The 24,054-nt window shown below is 34.4% G+C and overlaps 4 protein-coding genes across 15 annotated transcripts; 2 read left to right on the top strand and 2 right to left on the bottom strand.

Annotated features, from left to right (window-relative positions):
* Window positions 1–849: 849 nt before the first annotated feature.
* On the top strand, window positions 850–4,158 carry LOC116028336 (adenosine kinase 2-like). The gene is made up of 12 exons (XM_031270019.1): window positions 850–987; window positions 1,331–1,384; window positions 1,504–1,550; window positions 1,674–1,705; window positions 1,788–1,889; window positions 2,103–2,170; window positions 2,407–2,483; window positions 2,561–2,658; window positions 2,822–2,892; window positions 2,980–3,046; window positions 3,130–3,313; window positions 3,781–4,158. The coding sequence occupies exons 1-12, from the start codon at window positions 905–907 to the stop codon at window positions 3,921–3,923; spliced, it is 1,026 nt and encodes a 341-aa protein (XP_031125879.1). The 5' UTR covers window positions 850–904; the 3' UTR covers window positions 3,924–4,158.
* Window positions 4,159–6,511: 2,353 nt separating this feature from the next.
* Window positions 6,512–11,231, top strand: LOC116030187. Of its 4 annotated transcripts, XM_031272352.1 has the most exons (4): window positions 6,512–8,063; window positions 9,723–10,023; window positions 10,471–10,858; window positions 10,969–11,231. In XM_031272352.1, the coding sequence occupies exon 1, from the start codon at window positions 6,609–6,611 to the stop codon at window positions 7,971–7,973; it is 1,365 nt and encodes a 454-aa protein (XP_031128212.1). In that variant the 5' UTR covers window positions 6,512–6,608; the 3' UTR covers window positions 7,974–8,063; window positions 9,723–10,023; window positions 10,471–10,858; window positions 10,969–11,231. The 4 variants fall into 4 exon arrangements, with proteins under 4 accessions (XP_031128212.1, XP_031128213.1, XP_031128211.1 ...); XM_031272353.1 differs by lacking the exon at window positions 10,471–10,858 and having other exon boundaries at window positions 9,793–10,023; XM_031272351.1 differs by lacking the exon at window positions 10,471–10,858 and having other exon boundaries at window positions 10,974–11,231.
* On the bottom strand, window positions 9,710–10,087 carry LOC116029545 (auxin-responsive protein SAUR50). Its single transcript, XM_031271594.1, has one exon. It carries the CDS (start codon window positions 10,085–10,087, stop codon window positions 9,710–9,712), a length of 378 nt encoding a protein of 125 aa, XP_031127454.1.
* A 5,883-nt stretch (window positions 11,232–17,114) lies between the features above and the next one.
* Window positions 17,115–23,595, bottom strand: LOC116028499 (telomere repeat-binding protein 2). Of its 9 annotated transcripts, none has more exons than XM_031270221.1 (8): window positions 23,326–23,595; window positions 22,377–22,458; window positions 21,545–21,597; window positions 20,191–20,263; window positions 19,015–19,946; window positions 18,268–18,489; window positions 18,062–18,118; window positions 17,115–17,538 (listed from the first exon to the last, which is right to left on the bottom strand). In XM_031270221.1, the coding sequence occupies exons 2-8, from the start codon at window positions 22,381–22,383 to the stop codon at window positions 17,425–17,427; spliced, it is 1,458 nt and encodes a 485-aa protein (XP_031126081.1). In that variant the 5' UTR covers window positions 22,384–22,458; window positions 23,326–23,595; the 3' UTR covers window positions 17,115–17,424. The 9 variants fall into 9 exon arrangements, with proteins under 9 accessions (XP_031126081.1, XP_031126082.1, XP_031126085.1 ...); XM_031270222.1 differs by having other exon boundaries at window positions 20,206–20,263; XM_031270225.1 differs by having other exon boundaries at window positions 19,015–20,044; window positions 21,545–21,593; window positions 23,326–23,593.
* Window positions 23,596–24,054: the final 459 nt, after the last annotated feature.

Here is a 24,054-nt window from a genome sequence, read left to right as displayed (position 1 = left end):
CATTTTATTCTTGATTTAGTATTATATATATATTTTTTGGTAAAGATTTAGTATTATATATATATATATATATATATATATATATATATATATATATATATATATATATATATATTTTTGGAAACATTTAGTATTATATTTGTTAGTATAAGTATTACATTTCATGTTGACTTGACCCAATCCGTGAGACGCTCTCATACAAGTTTTGGACACTTGACAAATGAGCCAACAAAAAGACTTGAAGAAAAAGAGAAGAGTAATTTAAAAAGAAAAAAAAACAAAAGAAAAACTCATCCATGGGAGATGCTCTTATGGTCATTCCTGAATTATTTCATGACATTTTTGTAACATCCTTAGCCATATACTCTTTGTCAAGTCGGGTTAGTTCATTTATTATTCTTGCATATTGTTACTTATGAATTGCTCCATGATTAGTTATTTAGTTACTTTTGGATTGCTACCTGATGCCACTAGATGAGACTAAAGTGATAGAATTTGATCGTGATTGATTCAGAATCATTATTCCATCAATTTAATTATTTGAAAATGTAGTTATTATTTAAAACAAAAAAACAGAATAAGTGAATATTGACAAAACTTTTCAAAAATAACCAATATCAGATTTAGAATTGAGTTGTGAAATGAGTGGAATTTATGGTATTATTATGTAATATAGGTATTAGGTAGTTTACCCAAAGCTAAATTAGCACTTTTGTCACAGTTTCGGTGGTGGGCACCCACTACTATTTCAGATCTGAAATCTGAACCGTACACTCAATTACCATCAACGACAAGAGTGCAGGACATGCAATTATATATAAATGCAACTATAGATTCTTTTTGGCACATTTCAAGCTTTGGCCAATTTCGATAGCGGCTGCAAAATCAGGGAAAGATATCAAGCATGGAGTTCGAGGGAATTCTATTGGGGATGGGAAATCCACTGCTCGATATTTCTTCAGTTGTCGACAATGATTTCTTAAACAAGTAAAATCTCTCCTTCACCCAGATCTTTCGATCTCCGATTCCCACTTTATTGGATTGTGCTTTTTCAAGCTTCATTTTATGTAAAGATTGTATCTTTTGTGTGTGTTCTAGAGCTGAATCGTATGATGTATTGTTTACGTTCAAGATCTGTCAGAATCTTATGGTGTTTTGTTTGCATATATCTGAATCTGGTGTGTGTTTTGCTCTTATGACCTTGCTCTCCCTCTCTCTGCTGATCTTGATTTGATTAGTGTAGTTTTGACTGTTTTTTTTTTTTTTACCAATGTTGTTTTTTTTTTTGAAAGGTTATCAATGTTGATGATACTGTTTTTTCCACCGACAGGTATGAAATCAAGTCGAACAATGCAATTCTGGCAGAGGAAAAACACTTGCCTATGTATGTATTAAGGCTGTTTGTTTAGTTGGTTTTCCCATTTTTACTAGGCCCTTACTCTCTTGAATAGACTGTCTTAGAGATTTTGTGAATGCTGATAAAAATTGTGTGCTCCCTACCAGGTATGAAGAAATGTCATCCAAGTACTCTGTTGAATACATTGCTGGAGGTAATTTTGCTATTATGCTATATTTGAAGCTTTGTGGACTTGTCATTTTGTCAGTCTGTGTCCTTTGTTAAAGAAGCTTGTGGATTTTATTTACATGAGATGTTCATTATTCTTTCATTGTAGGTGCAACTCAGAATTCGATCAGAGTTGCTCAGGTATATTAACGATTTCATTTTGAACTGTTTGAGGTGTGATATAAATTAGAGCCTGAACATGAATATGGTAATGCATTTGCAGTGGATGCTTCAAAAACCTGGTGCCACCAGTTACATGGGTTGCATTGGAAAGGACAAATTTGGGGGTGAAATGAAGAAGCATGCAAAAGAAGCTGGTGTTAATGTAAATATTCTCACTCTTCTGCCTATTTATATCCTTAAAACTTGTGCATTCAATAATCATACTATCATATTTTCATCGGCCCGTGGCCTTATTGATGCTATGTATCTATTCCACTTTGCTCGGGTTGTTTAACTAGAATATAGAAAAAATATTAAAGGGAATACATTACTGATAATGATTTATGTTCTTTTTGATGGGAATTGGATGTGTTAGGCTCACTATTATGAGGATGAGAATACTCCGACAGGTACTTGTGCTGTTTGTGTGGTGGATGGAGAAAGGTCAGTCCTTAATACATTGCTTGCCTTACCTTGGTTGCTGCAACAATGGTTCTGCAAATAACCTCTATTTTTTAAAATAAAACAGATGAAAGAACATACTTGCACCAAAAAAAAAATTAGTATACACTTGTTCTTAATGTAAAATTTAGGATCATAATAGACTGGGTTTTGTGTTACTTAACATGCTTATTGCTTTCTATGGGATTAATAAGATCATGAATATACTACACATGCAGGTCACTTGTTGCCAACTTGTCAGCTGCAAATTGCTATAAGTCGGACCACTTGAAAAAACCAGAAAATTGGGCATTGGGTATTTTTCCTGTCATTCAACTCCTAGATTGTTTGAGTTAATCATTAAAAGCATTAGGCTAATGCGTTTGTCTATAGTTGAAAAGGCCAAGTACTACTACATTGCTGGATTCTTTCTCACCGTTTCCCCAGAATCCATTCAACTCGTTGCTGAGCATGCAGCTGCAAAAAACAAGGTACTTGACTTTGGGTTGTAACCCCTTTGTTTTTTGTTGTTTGTTTTTTGTTTTTTGTTTTTTTGTTTTTTTTGTTTTTTTGTTTTTGTTTTTTGTTTCTTTTTTGCTGTTCTGCAGCTACTTCAGGATGAACAAAATCAATGAAATTTTCATATATATGCAGGTTTTCACGATGAACCTTTCTGCACCATTTATATGTGAGTTCTTCAAGGATGTACAGGAGAAAGCTTTTCCGTAAGTCCAATGCCTTACTGCTTTAAGTAAGACCTCATTGAGAGGTAGACAAGATATTAATGTAATGTTGCTGTTTACGATGTTCAGGTATGTGGACTATGTCTTTGGAAATGAGACAGAAGCCAGAACTTTCTCCAAAGTTCATGGTTGGGAGGTATAGTTTGTTGGAATCATATTTTCTTCATCTGTTTAAATTTTCTCCTCCATCTCCCCATTTGCACTGTTTTTATTGATCAGACCGACAATGTCGAAGAAATAGCTCTGAAGATCTCCCAGTGGCCCAAGGCATCTGGAACGCACAAGAGAATTACTGTAATCACCCAGGGTGCTGATCCTGTTGTTGTGGCTGAAGATGGGAAAGTAAAACTGTTCCCCGTTACACAGTTGCCAAAAGAGAAACTTGTTGACACCAATGGTGCAGGTATGTGATCTGCGATGCTTCTGGTAGTTTCAAATACGGAGTATATATTAAATCTATTGGGCGGAGGCCGATAAAGGGCCAAGTCCAATGGCTAGGGAGATTGTTGGACAGAGGCCAGTGAAAGGTCAAGTTCAGCACCCTGCCTCTCGAAAATGTGACGATATAAAGAAATAAAGTTATGCCTTCTCTACGAGTTATAGCTTTTGGCGTAGTAGTAAGCGCTTGATCCTAACAAAATCCACTACTAGAATGATTAAAGCCCATAAGGAAGAAGAAGAAATAATCATGTTTTTTTTTTTTTTTTTTGTCGTTATCATGCTATGTTACTAATCAATGAACTATTTATGTGATGGTTTGGCTTGATGTAAAATGCTTTTTTACTTTATAAATGAAGTTGATGAGGGAATTTATTGACTTGTAACCCGACACACGAATAGATTGAACATGTATGGTTTGCACTTGTGTAGGCGATGCATTTGTTGGAGGGTTCCTCTCACACTTGGTCCAAGAAAAACCCATTGCAGACTGTGTTCGAGCCGGTGTTTATGCTGCAAATGTCATAATCCAGAGATCTGGCTGCACCTACCCTGAGAAGCCAGACTTTCAATAGGCACTTCACACTTTCTTAATCCCAGTTTTCCTAAAAATTTTCGGGTTATTTTTCTGTACTTCTATTTATTATGGTTGCTTTCCTATCATCTTTATACAGCGGATTTCATAGTTGCCATTGGAATATTTATTTTTGTTGATTCTGCAATGATTTACATTTTACAGTGGTGATTATTAATTGCTTTGCTTGCGGCTTGAAGTAATTTGTTAATCCAAAACATGAATGTCTATTTCTATACGGAGAGTATTATATATTGTAAGCATTCCTCTATACAAATGTATTATGGCCCTGTTTGGTAAATGGCTGTTGGCTGATTGGGTTGGCTGTTTGTGTTAGAAGGTATGATTTGTTAATAACATTAGGGCCCTGTTTGGTAAATAATCAGCCTATCAGCCAATTTTTGGCTTATTTGACCACTAGTAGTTGGAAAATAATAAGCTTTTTGTAACTCCAAAATGCTAAAATTCAAAAGGCTACTCAAAGTAGCCTTTTCAATTAGCTTTTTGAGAAAAAAAATTATACCAAACAGCTAATTTATTAAACAACTTTCGACAATCAGCCAATGTTATCAAAAAATCATACCTTCTAACCCAAACAGCCAACCCAATCAGCTAACAGCCATTTACCAAATAGGACCTAACTGATTGTAAAAACTTGGCTGATTGGGTTGGCTGTTAGCTGATAGCTATTTTGTATTTGGCTGATTGGGTTGGCTGTTAGCTGATAGCTATTTTGTATAAATTTTTTCTCAAAAAGCTAATTGAAAATGCTACTTTGAGTAGCCTTTTGAATTTTAGTATTTTAGAGTTACAAAAAGCTTATTAACCAAATAGTGATCAAATAAGCCAAAATTGGCTGATAGGCTGATTATTTACCAAACAGGGCCTGTAAGTTTTATAAAACACTGCATGATTGGATATTTTAATCTCTTATTAAAAGTTGATGCAGTTAATCAATGTACAGTATTCAATGATTATAAGCTGAATCAGGTGATCTTGGGAAAAACATTACTAAAACCCTTTGTCACATACTCAACCGACTTGATTGAAATTATTTATAATTTAATTTTTTACAATATTAAATTTAATATTAATATTTAAAATTTATATATTTAGGGTTTAACTAATAAACTAATAAATATGAGATATAAAATTAAAATTTATATATTTAGCAATTACCAATTGGTTTAATAACTAATAAATACGGTGTAATAAATTTGAGATGTAAAATGAGATTTTTTTTTAGTAAGGCGGAGGGGGCGAGGCCCTCATTAAGTGATTCTGCAAACCGAAAGTTCCTCCGACGTCAGCAAGCGCTGAAGATCATCTTCTTTTAGGTGGTTTCTCCAGCACAAGTTCCCATCTTTTAGGTGATTTTTCGAGCATAAGTTCCCAATCATTCTTCTGAGATTCTTAATGAATCAGATCTTCTAAATTAAGTAATTAAACAATTTTAGGCAATTCGGTGATTTCTCCAGCACAAGTTCCCAATCATTCTTCTGAGATATATGTAAGAATGACTTAATGAATCAGATCTTCTAAATTAAGTAATTAAACAATTGCTATAGTTGGTTACACACTAAGTGACATGTAGCGACTCTCCCAAATAAGAGGTCATTAGATCGAGCCTCAATAGAAGCATACTCTCTATGCTTAATGTGGGGTTTGAACTTTGAATTTTGTACACAAAGTCCTTTTGTGTATTGAATAAAATTATCCACTTATAGTTTTTTTTCGTAATATGACGACACCAAAATAGAAATATCAAATATAAATTTTGAAAGAGAAAATATCATTTTTAGTCTCTCGATTATAATATATGTATCAATTTTGGTCTTTGACTATTAAAATTTTCAAACTAAGTGCATGACTATTCAATTTGTATCGCATTTGATCTTGCGATTAAATTTTCTACCCAAGTCACGGGTGACAGGCTAGTTTATTTAATTTTTATTTTAAAATTATTTTAATAATTTTTAAATTAAAAACTTAAAAAAAAAACAAAAAAACAAAATTTGTTGGCCACACCCACCCTCCTCCTTCGTCTCCGACAGAGATGAGGGAGGAAGGAAGCTCTCATTTCTTCCTTCGACTCTGACGGAGATGAAGTGAGATTTCTTTGTCACCAACGAAAGCCAAGGAGGAAGAAGGGGGAGGGGGTTCAAGAGAACTGGTCCCTTCTTTCTTCGAGTAGGTGGGGTCGGCATTCTTTATTATTTTATTTTTAAATTTTTTAATTTAAAATTTATTTAAATAATTTTTAAAATAAAAATTAAATAAACTAGTTGGTCATAGCCCTCATAGGTAACTTGGCCATAAGTTTGGGCGAAAAATTTAACGACAGGACCAAAAGTGAACAAATTGAATAGTCATGCACCTAGTTTGAAAATGTTAATACTCAATGACTAAATGTGATACCAAGTGAATAGTTATATACCAAATTTAAAAAATTTAATAGTTAAGGATCAAAATTAATACATGTATTATAGTCGATGAACTAAAAATGATATTTTTTCATTTTGAAAATTATTATAGTTATTAAATATTAATCTTTATTATGTGGAATAAATGTGGATGTAGAATCTAATGAAAATAGTTAATTGCTAAAAATAACCTCACTTTGACTAGCATTAATGGTTTTCAATTCCGTATCTGAAATCCCCCAATTTTGTCGCGTAAAGCCGCCATGAACCACCACCCTCGGCCGCCGACGCCGTCGCCACCGCCGATCAACCACCAAACCACCATCTCGCTCCTGAAGCACACCGCATCCATCTTCGTATCCGATCTCCTCCTTTTCCTCTTCCTCTCCCTTCTCATTTTCATATTCCGCTCTAACGTCCACACCGGCACTCACTACCTCACCTCTTTCATAGATCGCGATCCCTCTCTCAAATCCCTCCTCTCCCGCCTCGATCTCTCATCTTCCCAATCCAATCATCAACCACTTCACCACCATCGCCGCCGCCGCGGCCCATTTCTCCACCTCTCTCGTGTCGGAACCCTCGACGATGACTTTTTCTCCGGCGACTCCGACCTCGATCGTTCCCTGTTCCATCCTTCATCCAAGCCACCTCCCAATTCCACTTCCGTTATTCTCTCGGATTTCAACCCCAATTTGGGGTTTTCTCACCCAATCGTTGACAATGGAATTGATTTGCCCCAGGCTGTTCGCAATGGTTTCTTTTCGTTTAAGGCTCTCTCGTATGCGGAAAAAAACGATACAGTTCTCGATGCTCCTCGTAACGACTATAAAATAGATGATTTACCATTCTTTATCAAGGGTATGGAGCTGGGCCGTCGTGATGCTACGACATTGTTGTTTCTAGTGGTGTTACTATCCACAGCTTATGGATACGTTATCACGTCGTTCTTGGTTACATACACTTGGGTCCATGGCATTGTCTTCCTTAAGGTGCTGGATAATTTGTTGGGTAATTACAGGTCATTTTGTGGAACTGTGTGGCGAGGTTCAAATTTGGGGCTTAAAAGGCTTTGTGCATTTGTTCTAATTCGGTGGGCGGTGAGGGACGCGTTGGCACAGTTATTGGGAATTTGGTCATTTGGGGAAGTCGAGGATCAAAGTTCATTTTTCAATGTTTTCATAAGGATGAAGTTGATGCCTTTTTCAGATGTTGCTCCATGGATTACAGGGCATGAGAAGGAAAGTTTGTGCTTTATAATATCATGGTTCTTGGTCGAGTTGCTGGTGGGATTTATGTTTGCTGTGGATTCTTGGATTGTTATAGTGGACTCAAGGAAGAGTAGTTGGGAAGTTGTGAAAGAAGGGTGTCATTTGTTGGTGGCATTGCTAGGGCCTGCCGTTCAGATCAAGTGTTGGGAAGTGGTGATTTGTGGGTCATTGTCAAAGTGGATATTGGGTGAATATTTTGGGGATGAATTTGCAGTAGCAATTCTGTCAGCTATAGAAGTTTATTTCATGGTAGCTTGGCTAGTTTTTTATTTGGCTGCAAGATCCGTTGATGCCTCTTCACTTGGGAGGACATTTGGGCGAAGAGAGTTGGAAGGCTTCCTACTAGGTGCTAGATGATATGTATTGACTTTAGCTGTGGATTAATTCCCAGGCCTATGCAGTTGCATCTTAGAGCCTCTATTGTCTAATGGTGACACTAAAACAGCGGTAATGTTCTGATATTTTGTATGCTCAATGCTTAGAACTTTGGAGTAATGTGACACTTGTATTATTTGATGTTGCCAACTCTACTTTGTATTTGCTATTGATGAGGCAATATATAATGTGTAAATTTCTCATAAATTATTGAGTATACCATTCTGCTTTCAATTCTTATTCATTACAAAATAATGCTGTCTGGTGGCAAATATATAAATGCATACATATAGTTGGGCAATTACTGTCTTAAGGTGTTCTATCAGGGGAAGACAGAAAACTGGAGTTCCTTATCCAGCCAAGGGGGAAGGATAGAAAATGGGAGTTTTCTTTTTCTATTTGTCACCTTGGTGTTTATAGTTTTGAAATTGTTTAATCAAAATGAGTAGCAGCATTTCAGGATTTCCTGTAATATGTGAGAGCATCTTATGTGGTCTTTAGATTCCACAGGATTAAGTTTCCCAGTAAGCCTTCAGTTCATAGTTTGGTTCTAAATGTTGCTTGAAATAAATAAATTATTTGATTTTTTCTATATCTTGATCAGTGTATTTATATTAGCATTAGTATCTCAAGCTCTGCAATTAGTGTAATTTTTTTTTTTATTAAATCAACATTATATTATTTCTTCAGTTTCAAACTATCTTTAATGGGTAAATGTGATTTAGGAATGTTTATTCCCTTGTCTTATCCTGCTATCAAGTGCTTAGAAACAGCAATTTCAAGCTTAAGGTTTTATATTTATATTTATATTTTTAATTTACCATTAAACTTCTGTTAATAAAAAATACAAACAGGAAATGAGAATGTTTTACAAACTAATAATGGTTAAAATTTCTTCTACATCATTTTTCCTTCTTTACTACAACTACTGGAATCCTGTATCATAGTTCAGAGAACTGGCTTTTGTCCACCCAATTTCAGGTAATTTTGAGAGTCTGGATTTAATTTTAGCTTTGTGGATAATGGACAGGTTTTTGGCTCCATAATTTTATGTAATTGAGGCTAGTTGTAGCATGACCAACTTTAGTCCATTGCTTTCCTGTGCAATATTAATTATTATTCACAGACCCTATTTACTTCCAATGTGATACAAGTATTGTTTATCCAACATTCCAACATCAATCTGTACAAGTAAAAATGTTTCTAAATGGTTCCCTGTACAGTTTATGTTGGCAAAACTTTAAAGGAAGCAAATATTTAGATGAGGAGATTTTTCTATCTTAGATTAAGCAAATCAGTCCTGTTAGTCCCTGAAATATTGGACAAATGGTGTAGATAGGTTGTATCTTTAGAAACTCTCTACTGTCAAATAGCTTTTGTCTTTTGCCTGATTTAGTGACAAAGTGCTGTTTAGCTTTTTTTTCTATTGCCTCAATTAGATTGTTCTTCTAAATTTCATTCCAATTAATGAAAACATTAGAAGAAGGGTGTGTTCTTTCCAGTTAAGAACACCTTTAGTAGAAGGGGAGTGCCACATTAATTCTCATGTGCAAGTGTGCTAAGCAACTTAAGGTTCAGTTCTGTTTCTTTTTTTGGCCTCAGTGTTATTGATTTTGTGCAGCAGCATATGCAAAGAGTTAAGATTAATGAATTTTGATATACATATACTATAGTACACAACAGGGTCAATATATAATGTAATGAGTTTTACATCTGGATCAACAAATGCAGATTGAGATCATTTTGCTTCTAGGAGGTGTAGCACTTCTAATGACACTGATGAAGATTTTCTCATCACAAGGTATCCAGAATTTTGAGTCAGCTGTGAAATCGTATGCATCCTGAGCTTGATCCAACAATGCCTTGAATAGTGGATGCTGGAGTATGGTGATTTTGATAACAAATCTTTTCTGGTTTTCCCCTACATAGACCACCAAGTGACCCTTCGGAACATCGCTTGGGATCGTATTGTCTTCATGCACAAAAGACCACCATGCCCATTTACAGCACTTGTCGGCGGTGGCTGCAGAAGGTACAAGTCTGCTACCCACCCTCTGCAATTTGTTTAGGCTCACCTTGAGAAAATTCCCCTTCATGATTGTTTAAAATCTTTTATATTCTGTGCAAGATATACACTGAGAATCAGCTAGTTGTACTGAAGGGAAGAGAAATAAGTAGTAGTGCTCATAAATGAAACTAAGAGAGGTTTATATAAGTGTTGGAGAGACCCAATATTTTGGATCATTAAATGCTTGACATGGCGTGTAGCTATTAGGCAAGTGTGACTATAATATTTTAAGTATGCTAGATAGTGATTTTGCGTGCAGTACCTTACTACCTTTATTTCATTTATAGTATGCTTATTGATACGAAATGTACGAACATGCATTGCATGACGACCTCTAGTAGTATGTTTCATATACTTCCATAAAATCTTTTTTCACTCTTTTCTTGACTTATGAGTAGTAAATGATGCCAGATGAACAATTTTCGTAGCATCCAAAGTAAGACCCCACAGATGGAGAATGGAGAAGATAAGATAAGAAAGATCACTGACATAAGCTTATTGGGTGAAGTGCACTGCCCATTTCGCAGTTATAATTGTCATCTTATAATAAATCACATGTCTGGGATGAGAAAGAGTGAGAAGTGCATGTCAGTTTTGGATCTTCAATTTCAGACTTTTCAGTCATTTATGCTGTCAGGGAGAATGATTTAGCCATGATGAGTGAGAATTTAATACTTAATGATCTGCTTTAAAAATGCACTTATGGACCTAATTAAGATGGTTTTGCATGCAAGTCTGTTAAATTGTGTCATCTTCAACTGTCTGTCATGTGATTTTGGCTAGTCCTAACAAATGATGGGTGAGTGAAGGCTAAGATTACATCATTTTGGAATTTATTCTGCTGTCACTTTATCTATCTGTCTTTCTACATAGCTAGTGTACAATTCTGATAATCCATTTTGGGTTCAGTGCAGAACTTATTGTACTTGGTCAGAGTCTCTCCAACAGGTTAATTTCAGAACTTTTTGTACATGCCCATGAATGCAGACATGGGGGCTTGGAGTTCCAGGCATTAATAAATCCAAGAATAAAACAATTGCAGAATGATATGACACCTGAAAAAGCTTCTCCCCCTTTTGTTGCAAGAAATCAAGAAGTAACAACATGATATGATATATTGCTGGAGATCTAGAGTCCTTTGATCAAGGATTCGGAATTTCAGTTTACAGAAAGTAATACCCAAGTTGGACGAGATATACCCGACCTCTCATCGGGCCAAGAATAATAACGGTTGCAACGCCAATCTAATAGATGGGTACCTGTGAGTTTTCACTCATGGAGGTACTATCTTAGTAAAGAAAGTCACAATAGGTTGATATGGAAGTTGATGTGGTGATTAGTAGTCCAGAAGTCATGGTGATTTGGGTTTCCTAGCAGTAAAAAAAAGGTCCCCTTGTTCATGAAACTTCTTGAGCTTAGCTTCAGATCTCATCCCAATTCCCAACTGACACATGTCCCTTTGAAATGACAAGGTAACTGGGTTTTATTTTATTGGTTGAAAATGGTGCATGGAAGAAATGATTGCCAAATCTGAGCTGTAAGTCCAGATGAGAAGTATCCCTTCCCCGTTTGGTGTTACACACTGATGTGATGTGATGTGTCTGCGGATTGCAAATTGCAGAAGAATGAATGATTGAAGAAGCCAGCTAATGGCTAATGTTGATATCCATCCTCCATAGACGGGATACTTGATTGGTGGAAGAACATCCTTTTGCTGATTCTGATACATAGAGTGAGTGCATTATATGTTTGAATGTCAAATTGCAGTCCATATTGATTGCATCGGATGAAGAAGAGACGATGGCTTGCAGGCTTGGTGGCCATACTACCCAAACTTTTTTCTTTTTTATTAGTTTATTATCTACTTCAGCTTTAAAAATACACAACTCACCACCAAATCACTTTAAAAAGTCACACACCATGTCTAGTTACCAAGTTTTGGAGTATATGGTAACTTGTTGATTGTATTTTTTGTGTAAGTTTAAGGTCTAATTGAAACTTTTTTTTTTTTTTTTTATAATTTGGGGATTTAATTGTACAATTGTTACTAGTTTGAGTAGTTTGAGAGCCTTTTCCTTCTTAATAATAATAAATAATAGAGTTAATTTTATTTTTTATTCTAGATTTATAGATGGTAATCTATTTTTAGGGTTTTTTTTTCCAGAAAATTCTTATTATTATAGCATGATCATATTTGGTCATTTATTAACAAAATCATTGAAATACCGTTAAAAATGAGGACATTTCAATCTTTTTTATACAAAGTATATTGACCCGCTAATTTTTTATGTTTAATTTAAAAAAAATCATAATTAAAGACCAAAATACTTTTGTATTTAATAGTATTTAAATTGTTTTGTTGATAGAAGGATCCAAAATGGTCGTGTAAATGGATGTTCAGAATAAAAATGACTAAAAATGGACTGACACCTATAAATTAAAAAAATAACAAATAATAATAATAATAATAATAAGCGGTATACTGTGCGGCCTAGTAACAAACGTGGGGGTTGCCATGCCACCTACAGGCAATGATATTTTGGTTCATTCCAAAGCCAACCACACGAATGCATGTCTTAACTTCTTTTTTTTTTTTTTTTTTTTTTTTTTTTTTTTTTTTTGGAAAACATGCATGTCTTACTTAAGGAAGCTCAACTTACGCATTTGAATAACACTCCGCTACAAATCAGTACAATTATAAACTCACATAAATTTTCCCTTTTTGGAAACTATTACCCACATACAAACTTCTATTTAATTATATATCCTCATTTATACAATCTATTTTGAAAAAAAATGTCATTTAGTCTCTAATTGTGTTATAACTTAAAACTTTATAATGGTAACTCGGTCTTTTAATGTCGTTATAACAATTAAATTTGAAATTTTATTTGCTTCTCACAAACTACTAGCCAAATAAGCATATAATTGAATATGAAATATATTATAAGTATTTTTGTTATATAAAAATGTCAAAGGAATATATTATAATATTAGAATGTTCGATTCTCTAGTAATCGATAAGTTCTGGTGGTTATTACACGAAACATTCTACTATTGTCAATCCAAATGATATCACTGGATTCATTCTCTAGTTCCTTAATTCTCCATTTCCCATATTCTATTATGTTTAAGAATTTTAACGCAGAATTTTCTGACCAATCTGGTCATGGCCAGCTTAACAACTCGATCCCAACCTAAATTCGATCATCCAAAAACATAATTCTTTCATTGTCTTCCTTTTCTTGTGTGGCATAACAATGGAGAAATGTCTTGAACCTCTCATGTAGTACATGTTAAAAATGTATGCCCTGCTTAAGAAAATTTCTTCTCTGCTTGTTAAATATTGCACGTTTTAATTTGTTCTTGTGTGGATTCTGGTGTTTAAGTTCTTGAATTAGGTTCATATTGGCTCCCTTCATGTTGAGCTCTAGTATTATTAGGTTTTTTTATGGTGGGATCAAAATCATAGGCCAAGAAATCGATGAAGAAAGTCATTAGAGAGTAACTGGAAATGTTGAAGTAAATAGAAAATCAGTTGTTGAGCTAGTGGTAAACTATGATGAGCCTCTAAATGTATGCCACCAAAAGATATAAAAATGGCTTTAGTTGGCTTCTCTTCTCCGCAACGTCCGACTTATCAGCTGCACCAATTTGAATCACGGTATTGGAATATAATTTGTTGTAGTTAAAGTTGTAACCATTATATTTCTTACATATGAATATAATATATATTATTTTTCTTCTTTGTTTTCTATGCAATTTCATGTAAATCAATTTTCATATTTGCCCTTACATTAACATTAAGTTTTAATAGATACTTGAGGTGAGGGGTGAAAATGACCACTACACGAATAATTTAAGGACTAAATAGAGGTCACTTTCTTTCCTCAAAAAAAAAAAAATAGAGGCCACTTTCACATCTATTTTTTTATTGTTTCAAAATAAGTTCATAAGTTTTTCTTTGCTAGTAGCCGCATGTTACATGGTTTGAATGCTACCAAAGATTAAAAAATGGAGGTACATATTCATTTATATACTGAATGTTCACAATTTAAATTGTGAACATTCTATGTAAATTGTGAATATTCAATACGTAAATTGTAATACTTCATGAACCCATGTCCATAGTATAACTATTAGTGGCAATGAAGAGTGGGCCGAGAGGGGAAGATTGGAAACATCACATGACAATGATACGCATCTTAGCCTGCTGCTATGCCCATTACATTACACAATGATTATTGTGAGGAACATGGGACCATAAATAAAAACTAGTCCGTAAATTATTTGTATATGTAAAGTATATTATTTAAAAATATATTATTTGAGTATCGAAAGTATATTATTTTGTATACTATAAAATAATGTATATTCAATACACAAATAATATACTTTTAATATATAAAAATATATTTTATATTTTAAAGAAATATTTTTAAATACTAAAAATATTATTTTATATAATATACATACTAAAAATATTATTTTATATAATATACATTAAAAATACAAATAATATATTTTTAATATATTAAAAATGTACTTCACACATCACTACGTGGACTATATAGTCCACATCATATTTTGCCTACATTACATATACCAACAGGACAAACACTGATGGTGTATTAAATGAGGCGTCGTGCCAATCCCAATTATTTGATCCCACTCCATCCCTGCACGTGCACTTTTCACCCCACTCATTAGCTCCCACCATACTTAATTCCTAATCAAATGAGTTAATGCCTAATATAATCCTCAATTATAATAATTTTACTCAATTTAATCATAAATGATTTTTTGTGCTCAATTGAGTTTTTTACATTTTTAGTCTCACAACTATAGTGGCTTGGAGGATTGGTCCACGACTTTCAAATTTTGCAATTTTGATTCATGATTATTGTTTTTGTTGCAAAAATGGTCCTTCCGGCACTGGAAAACAAAAATCGACAGATTTTCAGGCAATTTTTCACCGGAAAACAAAATCGATATATTTTTCATTAATTTCTCGCCGAAAAAAAAAATTCTCCTTTCAAGTAAGATTAAAATTGACATTTCAAAACAATTAATTTAAGTTAAAACAAATTCATTTCTAAAAACATATGTAGTTAGTTTAATTATTTTTTATTCTGGTAAACTAATTAAAGTTCAAACTAATTCATTTCTAAAAGCATTCGTAGCCAAGTTAATCTTAGTAAAATTAAATACAAATTCAAAATTATTTTTACTTTTTCGTTTAAATTTAAATTATATTTACTTTTTAGCCAATTAAATACAAATTCAAAATTATTAATACAAATTCAAGATTAACAAAAAATAATAATATTAAGATTAAATTTAAACTAAAAAGTTAAAATAATATTTGAATTATGCTCGGTAGTAACATCTGCCAACACAAAGGAGAATTTTTTTAAAATGTCAATTTTGAATAAAAAGTAAACTAAATTAATTTTTTAGAAATGTCAATTTTAATCTTACTTGAAAGGGAAATTTTTTTTTTCCGATGAGAAATTGATGGAAAATATGCCAATTTTTTTTCCGGCGAAAAATTGCCTAAAAATCCGCCGATTTTTATTTTCCAGCGCCGGAAGGACCATTTTTGCAACAAAAATAATAGACATTGACCAAAATTACAAAGTTTGAAAGTCGTGGACCAATCCTGCAAATGCCACTATAGTCGTGGGACTAAAAATGCAAAAAACTCTGCTCAATTTAATCATCAACTTTGATGGTTCTGGTTCTACATAATTTAGTCATTTGTTAAAAATTCTGTTAGTTGACGGTTAGAAATATCGTCCTAATGGTAATTTCTCATCCTTCATCCCATTTGGGATGATTCCTTATTCTTCCCCTTATTAAGAGCCACGTAGAAATGCAAATTTTCATACCAAATCAACTTAAACCTTAAATAAATAAATACAGAGTAAATAAATATTTGTATACAAAGATTTACATTTCTGCGTGGATCTTAATAAGGGGAAGAAGAATGAATCATCCCAAATGAATGAAAGATGATAAATTACCATTAGGACCCTATTTCTAACCGTCCACTAACAAAACTTTTAACAAATGACTAAATTAGGTAAAATCATCAAAGTCAAGAACTAAATTGAGCACAAAAAATTAGAATTAAATTGAGATAAAAAAAATGAGGACTATATTGGGTATTAATTCCTAATCAAATTTTTGGGATGACATGCAACACCTGCCAACCATTTGAGAGCCCTAGCCCTGCATATGGAAAAAGGGGCAGAGGTAACACACATAGTTACGTTCAAATGAGAATCATGCTTAACGTAAGAACTGTATGAGTGCACACAGTTTACTACATAAATGTATATTAACTACTCCAGAGTCTTATCATGCCTGAAAGTAATTAGTGTGCATTCATGTAATAGAATGTGTGCAGTTATCCAACTTCATTTGAAGAACCAATCAACATCTATTGTTTTAGTTCCAACTTCATTGGAAGAAGCAATCAACTTCTATTGCTTTATTCATAAAGTTCTAATCCGAATCTATGTTGTGGAATATGATGTGATGCAACTAAGGGAAAGGGGCTGCAAAATCTATGCTTATGTTCTTCACATGTGTAAATGCAGTAGGAAGATGTGTTTAGTGGATACTTGGACAATGACCTATTTGGTAACATAGTTAACTAATCAGCCAATTTTAACTTATTTGACTACTATTAGTTATTTGACTTGGTTAAACAATCAATATAAATGTTTGATTAATTAGCCTTTTTGTAACACTTTATTGCTCAAAAATGCTAAAATTCCAAAAAGCTGCTCAAAGTCGATCAACTTTTTGGAAAAGTCATTTTGCATGTAATCAGTTATCAGCTATTAGCTAACCGCTAATTTACCAAACATTTTTTACAATCAGCTAATGTTATCAATTAGTCAAACTTACTATCACAATCGGCAAACAACTATTTACCAAACACCCCCAATATATTTCATGCACAACCACAACCAAAGAGGCAGGGGGGAGAGTCTGCATTATGATTTATGAGAGAAATAATAAAAAATATATACATGGCTAAAGGATACCAAAGACAAATAATTAGAAGCAGAAGAATGCCTAATGCATTACATGCAAGCTATAGTCAGTCGAAATTTGACAAATTATGCACACAATTCACAATAACAGAAAGTCAGATGGGTGAGAAAACAGAGGGTTAAAAGAGCCAAAGAGACTTTGAAAAAAAGGACTATCAGAGAATGGCAAACAACTATAAACCAGCCAAGAAACAATCAACCTTGACTACCAATAATTCTGTGAATCCTTCAGTTGTCACTAACTTACTTTGGTAGCTTTATTTAGGAGAATGGAAATGGAGGATATATGGGCAGGGCATTAAGTCTTGGATTTGCAGTTTCTTGGGTATGGATGAACATTGGCCAGTTCACAAACCTGGTTCAAGATGGACTTCGGCAAGGGACGCCAAGAAAGAGTTTGCTTTCCCTTATCCTGCATTTTATCATTTTAAGGGTTTCAAAATTATTATGAATAATCACAATAAAAGTTCTTAAGGGAGTACTTATCAATCAATAAATAAATCAGATTCTAATGGGGGGAGAGCATAGTAAATAAGGATATAAGAATGTTCAATCCATGGAGGTAAGTCATAGAGGAGGGCAAACAGAGAAAGGCACTTTAAAAATGAAAAAAGAAAAAGTAGCATTCAAGTTACCAAGTGAAAAATATCAGAGAGAAGGGCACTTCAAAAATGAAAAAAGAAAAAGTAGCATTCAAGTTACCAAGTGAAAAATATCAGAGAGAATACATGCCATAAAAATGTGAATTTTGTCTCCCTCTAATTTCCAAATCTAACAGGCTACTTGGTAGTTGGTACACATATCACATACCTTAATAAAGCAGATACATCCAGTTAAAGTTCGCCAGAAAATTCAAGTCTTGTAAAAATTGTGAAGCACAAGCAAAAAAAAAAAAAAAAAAAAAAGAGCTGAGTGAAAAAATAAAAATAACTGACCCCTTTCTTGCTTTGATTCTGAAGACGGCTTGCTTTTAAAAGATTTCTCCACTTGTCCTATTTAGTTTGTGAACAGAACATTTTATAATCATTAACAAGAAAGATTGTTTTTAACAGAATAAAAAGCTAGAAGATGAAAAAAAAAAAAAAAAAAAAGGTTTTTCGGCTGTTTACTATTGAATCACAGCTGATAAAAGGATGTACACCTTTAGATCTACTGGTGTCCGATAGTCAGATGACGCGAAGAAAAGACTCTTTATTTGACTCCACTTTCCAACTCCACATTGTGAAACACCATCAACTAACTTTCTGACCTCTGAAATAGTCCATAGCCTGTGGTGCTTTCTCCGAGCACAATTCCCATCAGATCTCATGATTGCGGCACTATCATCTTCTATCACAACCAGTGCCATTTCTTCAAGAGAATCCTGACCAGTTTTGTAAAAATGCAAACCACATTACTCAAAGAGTTAAGTAACCATGAAGAAGTACTGGAATTTCAAAGGATTAAGGCAAAAGATAATGGTGCATTCATTCTGAACTAGTCATACATGACCCAACTCAAATTAGGGTGCATACATGATACATCATTGACCATTTGACCTTCATAAAAGAAAATATTAACAAAGTTGAAAAATAAAGACAGTGGTAGTAGGACCACTCTTTAACATAATTGCCTAGCCTTTTAACAAATATACTCGTTAATTGTTATATTGATGTCTTTTATCAAATTTGACCATTCTCTTTATGCTTATAGGTAGAAGTCCTTCACCAGAAGATATCAAACACATGAAAGCACAGTGCAGTAGCACTTAGTAGTATATTTTGTTTGTGTTATTAAATGTGTAAACAGTGAATACATGAAATGAAGCATAGACAATACAAACTTCACTACATCTGAAAATTATGAACTTGCTAAAGAAACCAAAAAGGGTATATTTTCCAGCTTTTACCTTACTAACATTGGGTGCATGCCTCTTACGACATTCCTCAGAATCAAAAGATATGTGGTTTGACTTTACCATCTTCACAAGGGATGCCTGCTTCTTATCAGATATTTCAGAGCCAAAAGATGATACATAGTTCATCTTTACCTTCTTTGCATTGGGTGAATGCTTCTTACACAATTTAGGGTCAGCAGACGATAACTGGTTCAACTTTACCTTCTTCACATTAGATGCATGCTTCCTATCACACTCTTTGAGGCCAAGACGTGAAATCTCTATTGACTTCACTTTCACCACATCAGATGCAACATTCTTATCACATTCTTCAGGTACTAGAGGGCCAAATGGCACTTGAATAGCATTGAAAGTAGAGTCCTCAGAAAGAGACTCTATTGCTTCAGATTCAGGTTTGGGTTTCTTATTACATTTGACTCTTTGACTCTTACTCTTTGATGCAGAAGCAGAACCCTCTTTCCTTTTCTTGACATATCTTGTGTTAAGATCTGATGATTCGTCAATATACCTGCGAGTAGGTTTGCGCACTCTCCTTTGTGTATGAGAAGAGTCGGAGTTACTTGTCTGGGAAGAGTTCATTTTTGGTGAATCCCCAAGATATATAGTTCCATGGCCCCCATTCTGCCCTCCTAGATTAAACTCTTCACTTTGCTTGATTGTAGACATGCAGACCAATCCACTTGATGTTAGAGCAGGAGTGAAAATCATGTCTTCATCTTTCTTATTAGAAGATATGCTTCCTGGGAAGAAGCTTGCTACATCTTCCAAATAGTCAATATGTCCTGAAGTGAATGAAGTAGGGAATTTGTGACAGTTCCCCTCAACTGACATTTCACCCTCATCTATGTGGCTGGGGAGTCCATGAAACTCAGGCTTCGTCATCTGAAGTATATTGCTCCAGCATTCAGCTTCTTGAACTACACCTGTCAAATAGCATTCTTTAGACCATTAGTATATCATGATTTGAAGTTGGAATCGTTTTACTAAATTCATGATGGTTTCAGCAAATATAGTCCTGATCCTGAAAAAGACATGTAGAAACATAAAAATTAAATTGCAGAATGCTCATAATATTTATCGGGCAACTACAAGTATTTACTATCATATTAAAAAAAAGAGTAATATCTATCAAAAGGGTAGCAATAGTTAAACCAAAAGCAAGTTCACCTAAAAGATAACCACCATATGCATCCAAGGGATCATTTGGCACTTCAAAAGTTACAGCTTCAGCATAACTTGGCTTCAAAATGAAATTAGTTCACATAAAATTTCAATTGTTCAACGTTTTTGGACACAGAAGGAAACAACTAATTAAAGCAGATACTTTGAGCAACTAATTAAAGCAGATCACAGCTTCTCAAGAAAAAAATTAAACAACCCTTATCTTCAATATATTTATATGAACTATATATTAATCAAGCTTATCACGGCGTCCTGTTAAGTCGCAACGCCCCCCGACAAAAGAAAAAAAAAAAAAAAAACAGTGGCAGCCGGCAGAAAACCAAAGAAAATGGAGAAGAAAGAAGGACGACTCACGGACTAGGAGGGCAACGGCGGTGGGAGGGCGATGACGGTGGGAGGGCGACAGCGGTCCGAGGGCGATGGCTGTGGGAGGTTGACACACTAGGTCTAAAGAGAGGCGGCGGAAAATGCAAAAATGTTTCTTCTTCTCTCTCTTCTCTATTCTTATTAGGTCATACCTTTTTTTTATAAATAAAATAAAAAAAAATAAAATAAAAATAAAATAAAATAAAAATGGGTCGGGTTTACGGGTTTGGACAACGGGGCAGGGTCTATGGCATTATTTGGGACGCCTGGGCGACGCTTGAGCTCGCCTCGCCATTTTCAGGTGAGGCGAAGCCTCCAGGCATCCTGTCTCCACCGACAGGACGCCTAGGCAACACCGTGATAAGCACGATATTAATGTATAAACCTTAGGCTACTTTTCAGTTCCAAGTTTGGGTTTAAGAATCAAATAGCCAACAAGTAAACAACGCTGAGTTGGTTATGGGTTTGATGATTAAAGCTGCAAAATCTAACTTATAGATGATGGTTATTTGATTTTTAAAACTAAAAGCAGACTACCTATGTTTGAGCTTATTAACTTCAGCTTGGGTTTGTTCAGTTTGGAAGGTTATTCAATGCTTCTACTTCCCCTAGAAGGAAGTATCTCTTGCTGGGGAAAAGTGGGAAACAATGTAACAGCACTGTCACACCCCCAAAACAAAAACAGAGCCCAAAGACAAGCCTTTTGAGTATGCTTCACTTTTTAAATTTAAAAGTGTATGGATGTTATCTTTTTTCTTGTTGGTATAAGTATCCAAACAATAAATTTAGGCAAATACCAGGTCTTGGTTTCAATTAAATGTAAGAGGTATGTTTTCTTTTAAGGGACCAAGGTGTGCCCCCAGCCCCCTATTATACAAAGAGTGATTAACCCAATGAATCAACAGAAAAGCATCTCTTTCACAATGTAGTAAATTCAACCATTGGCCAGAAGGAAGGGCAACATCCAACATACCTCCTGAGTCAGCTCTTTCTCCACTTGTAATGAAATACTAGGATCTTGCCTGCCTTTTAAAAAATAGTGATTAAAAAAAAGGATTGCAATTAGAAGTGAGATAGATTTTATCCATGTTAGAAGAAATAAATGAGAGTTAGCTGAGAAGAAGCCAGATTACAGAGCAAGACCACAAAAATGGAATAAATGCATGCCATGACAAGAAATAAGTTAGTTAAGCCAAGTGAACAATTATTAGCCATCAACAGAAGAAAATTCTACGTTTATCCATTGACACAGAGTGTTAACATCTATCACAAAAGAAAATCATTACCTCAAACCTCGAATAGATCTCCTAACAAGTTTTGCTGACATATTACTATATTAGCCCCAAGACATTTTTTTTTCTTCGTTTTCTCACCTCACTCTTGTTGCTTACAGGTTGGAAATACTAAAGGATTAATAAGAACCAAGTAATTAAGAAGAAGGGGAAAAAAGAGGTACAAGAAGCCAAGTATTGCAGTAGCATTTAACTTCATTACATATGGGCCTACAACAGAATATATACAAGTATTTCAGTAGCATTTAACTTCATTACATATGGGCCTACAACAGAATATATACATACACACACACACATAGTTTAAGAAAGTTGAAGACAGAAAAAATCAAAGCATATGAAGTGTAGAATTGGCATGCAAATTTAAGTGCTAGCACCAGTCAATTATAGACACAAAAAGAATGCCAGTATACATCCACCAAACATAAGTTCCTACTAGCATCCATTTACTGCTGGAGTAGCAAGGAAGGGGATTGAGAAGGGACACATTAGTCTACTAAAACTAGTTTTTACCTTCCATTTTAGTGCACTTCCTTATGCTCTCCCTTGTCAAAGCATATGAACCCAGTTACAGAAACAAGCTTGTCTTTGGGCTCTGCAGGAAAAAAACTCAAATTCAATTGCATAACATTGAAAGAATGAAAAAGGGTTTATATTCTATACCAAGCAATGCCCAAAGCTCAAGCACAAATGATAAGGCAATTATAAGAGGTCTTCCTCCCCTAAGTTGAGTTGCCAATCATCAGTCAATGTATAATAAGAGTGAGAATGGAGTTGTATAGAAACTACAATCATGCTAAAGCAAACTTCTTTCAAAAGTATTGGATGAACCTGTTTCAACATAGTGCATTTTCCTATTTGGGAAGAAGTGTGAACACCATCAAGCCCATCATACTGAATTGGAGAATGATATGATATCTATAACTAAGACTCTTTCTTTAACGGGAAAATCACAATGCTACTGGTTACCTACTCTTTTTTTCTCTCTCTTTTTTTTCTAGGTAATTGCATTGACCAAAAAAGCTTGAACAAACTACATTGACTAAAAAGTTCAAATGAATTTTTTTTATGATCCGCTTGTGTGAGCAAAACCAATGTGTGAAACAAGTGCTGCAAAGTTGTGGCCCTGATCTAAAGGTATATAATCTTCTAAAGATTCGCTCCAAGTTGATAGCAAACTCATAAACGTAATCAAAATGATATCCTCAAATGATCACCATAATTCATAATTGTACAAATGCGAGAATTGAATATTGTTTCTTCCATTTCCAGTATAAACTACTAAACGATATACTTTATTATTAATGATTTCAAATGTGATTTCAATTAATGTGATTTCAATTTCATCCAGCATTCCTACAATATCCATAGCAGCATTACTGATTCTGAACAATGCAACGTGGAAGAGATTTGGGAGGAAAATGCAATCGTTGAGCGAGAGGGAATGGAGAGGAAAGCTAACCTGAATCATCATCGGCGGGAGATAAGTATTATGCGATGAAACGCTGCTGCTCGCTCCTCTACTACAAACTACAAAGTGGAGGAGAGTGGGGGAGTGAGAGTGATAGCGCTTTCACAGGGGAGCAGTTTTATACCACGGAACCCAAAGGAGTTATAGGGAGGAGTGTTGAAATGTGGTTTTGGCATTTGGAGTCCGGTGCGGTGACGCGTGGAGTACACTTGGGCCTTGTTGATTACGAGGACCGGTCGGCTCACTCCACGTTTTCACGTAACGGCTTTCCGCTCATTCCCGGGCTAAGGTTCAGTTCCGCTCAACACACTGGAAGCAACCACGCCATCCTTTCCATCTCCGCAAATTATATCGTGTACCGTGGTCCACAATGCATTGTGGACCGCGAATCAAAACGACGTCGTTTTGATTAATGAAAACAGACGGATGAATTCGCGCCACTCACTTTCAGTTCATATACATTGCAGTTACATTTCAACACAACTGCAGTTACATTTCAACACAACTACAGTTATATTTTGATATAACTATAGTTTCATTCGATAATATAAAAACATAAATGTGAAACTGTTATTTAGTATCAGTTCATATACACTGCAGTTACATTTCAACACAACTACAGTTAAATTTCGATATAACTACAGTTTCATTCGGTAATATAAAACACAATGTGAAACTATTATTCAGTATCAGTTCATATACACTACAGTTACATTTCAA

The sequence above is a fragment of the Ipomoea triloba genome, chromosome 9 (genome assembly GCF_003576645.1).
Source record: "Ipomoea triloba cultivar NCNSP0323 chromosome 9, ASM357664v1".
NCBI classification, from domain to species: Eukaryota; Viridiplantae; Streptophyta; class Magnoliopsida; order Solanales; family Convolvulaceae; genus Ipomoea; species Ipomoea triloba.
This window is presented reverse-complemented; position numbering and strand designations above follow the sequence as displayed.

Excerpts from the sequence above, each read along its gene's own strand:
- LOC116028336 (XM_031270019.1), top strand. The coding sequence starts at position 905 with ATGGAGTTCGAGGGAATTCTATTGGGGATGGGAAATCCACTGCTCGAT. Across the intron at positions 1,706-1,787 it reads ATTCGATCAGAGTTGCTCAG|TGGATGCTTCAAAAACCTGG; the intron begins GTATATTAACGA and ends ATGCATTTGCAG. Across the intron at positions 2,484-2,560 it reads ACCAGAAAATTGGGCATTGG|TTGAAAAGGCCAAGTACTAC; the intron begins GTATTTTTCCTG and ends GTTTGTCTATAG.
- LOC116030187 (XM_031272353.1), top strand. The coding sequence starts at position 6,609 with ATGAACCACCACCCTCGGCCGCCGACGCCGTCGCCACCGCCGATCAAC.
- LOC116029545 (XM_031271594.1), bottom strand. The coding sequence starts at position 10,087 with ATGAAGGGGAATTTTCTCAAGGTGAGCCTAAACAAATTGCAGAGGGTG.
- LOC116028499 (XM_031270221.1), bottom strand. Across the intron at positions 20,264-21,544 it reads AGAAAGAGCTGACTCAGGAG|CCAAGTTATGCTGAAGCTGT; the intron begins GTATGTTGGATG and ends TTCATTTTGAAG. Across the intron at positions 18,119-18,267 it reads GGACACCAGTAGATCTAAAG|GACAAGTGGAGAAATCTTTT; the intron begins GTGTACATCCTT and ends CAAACTAAATAG.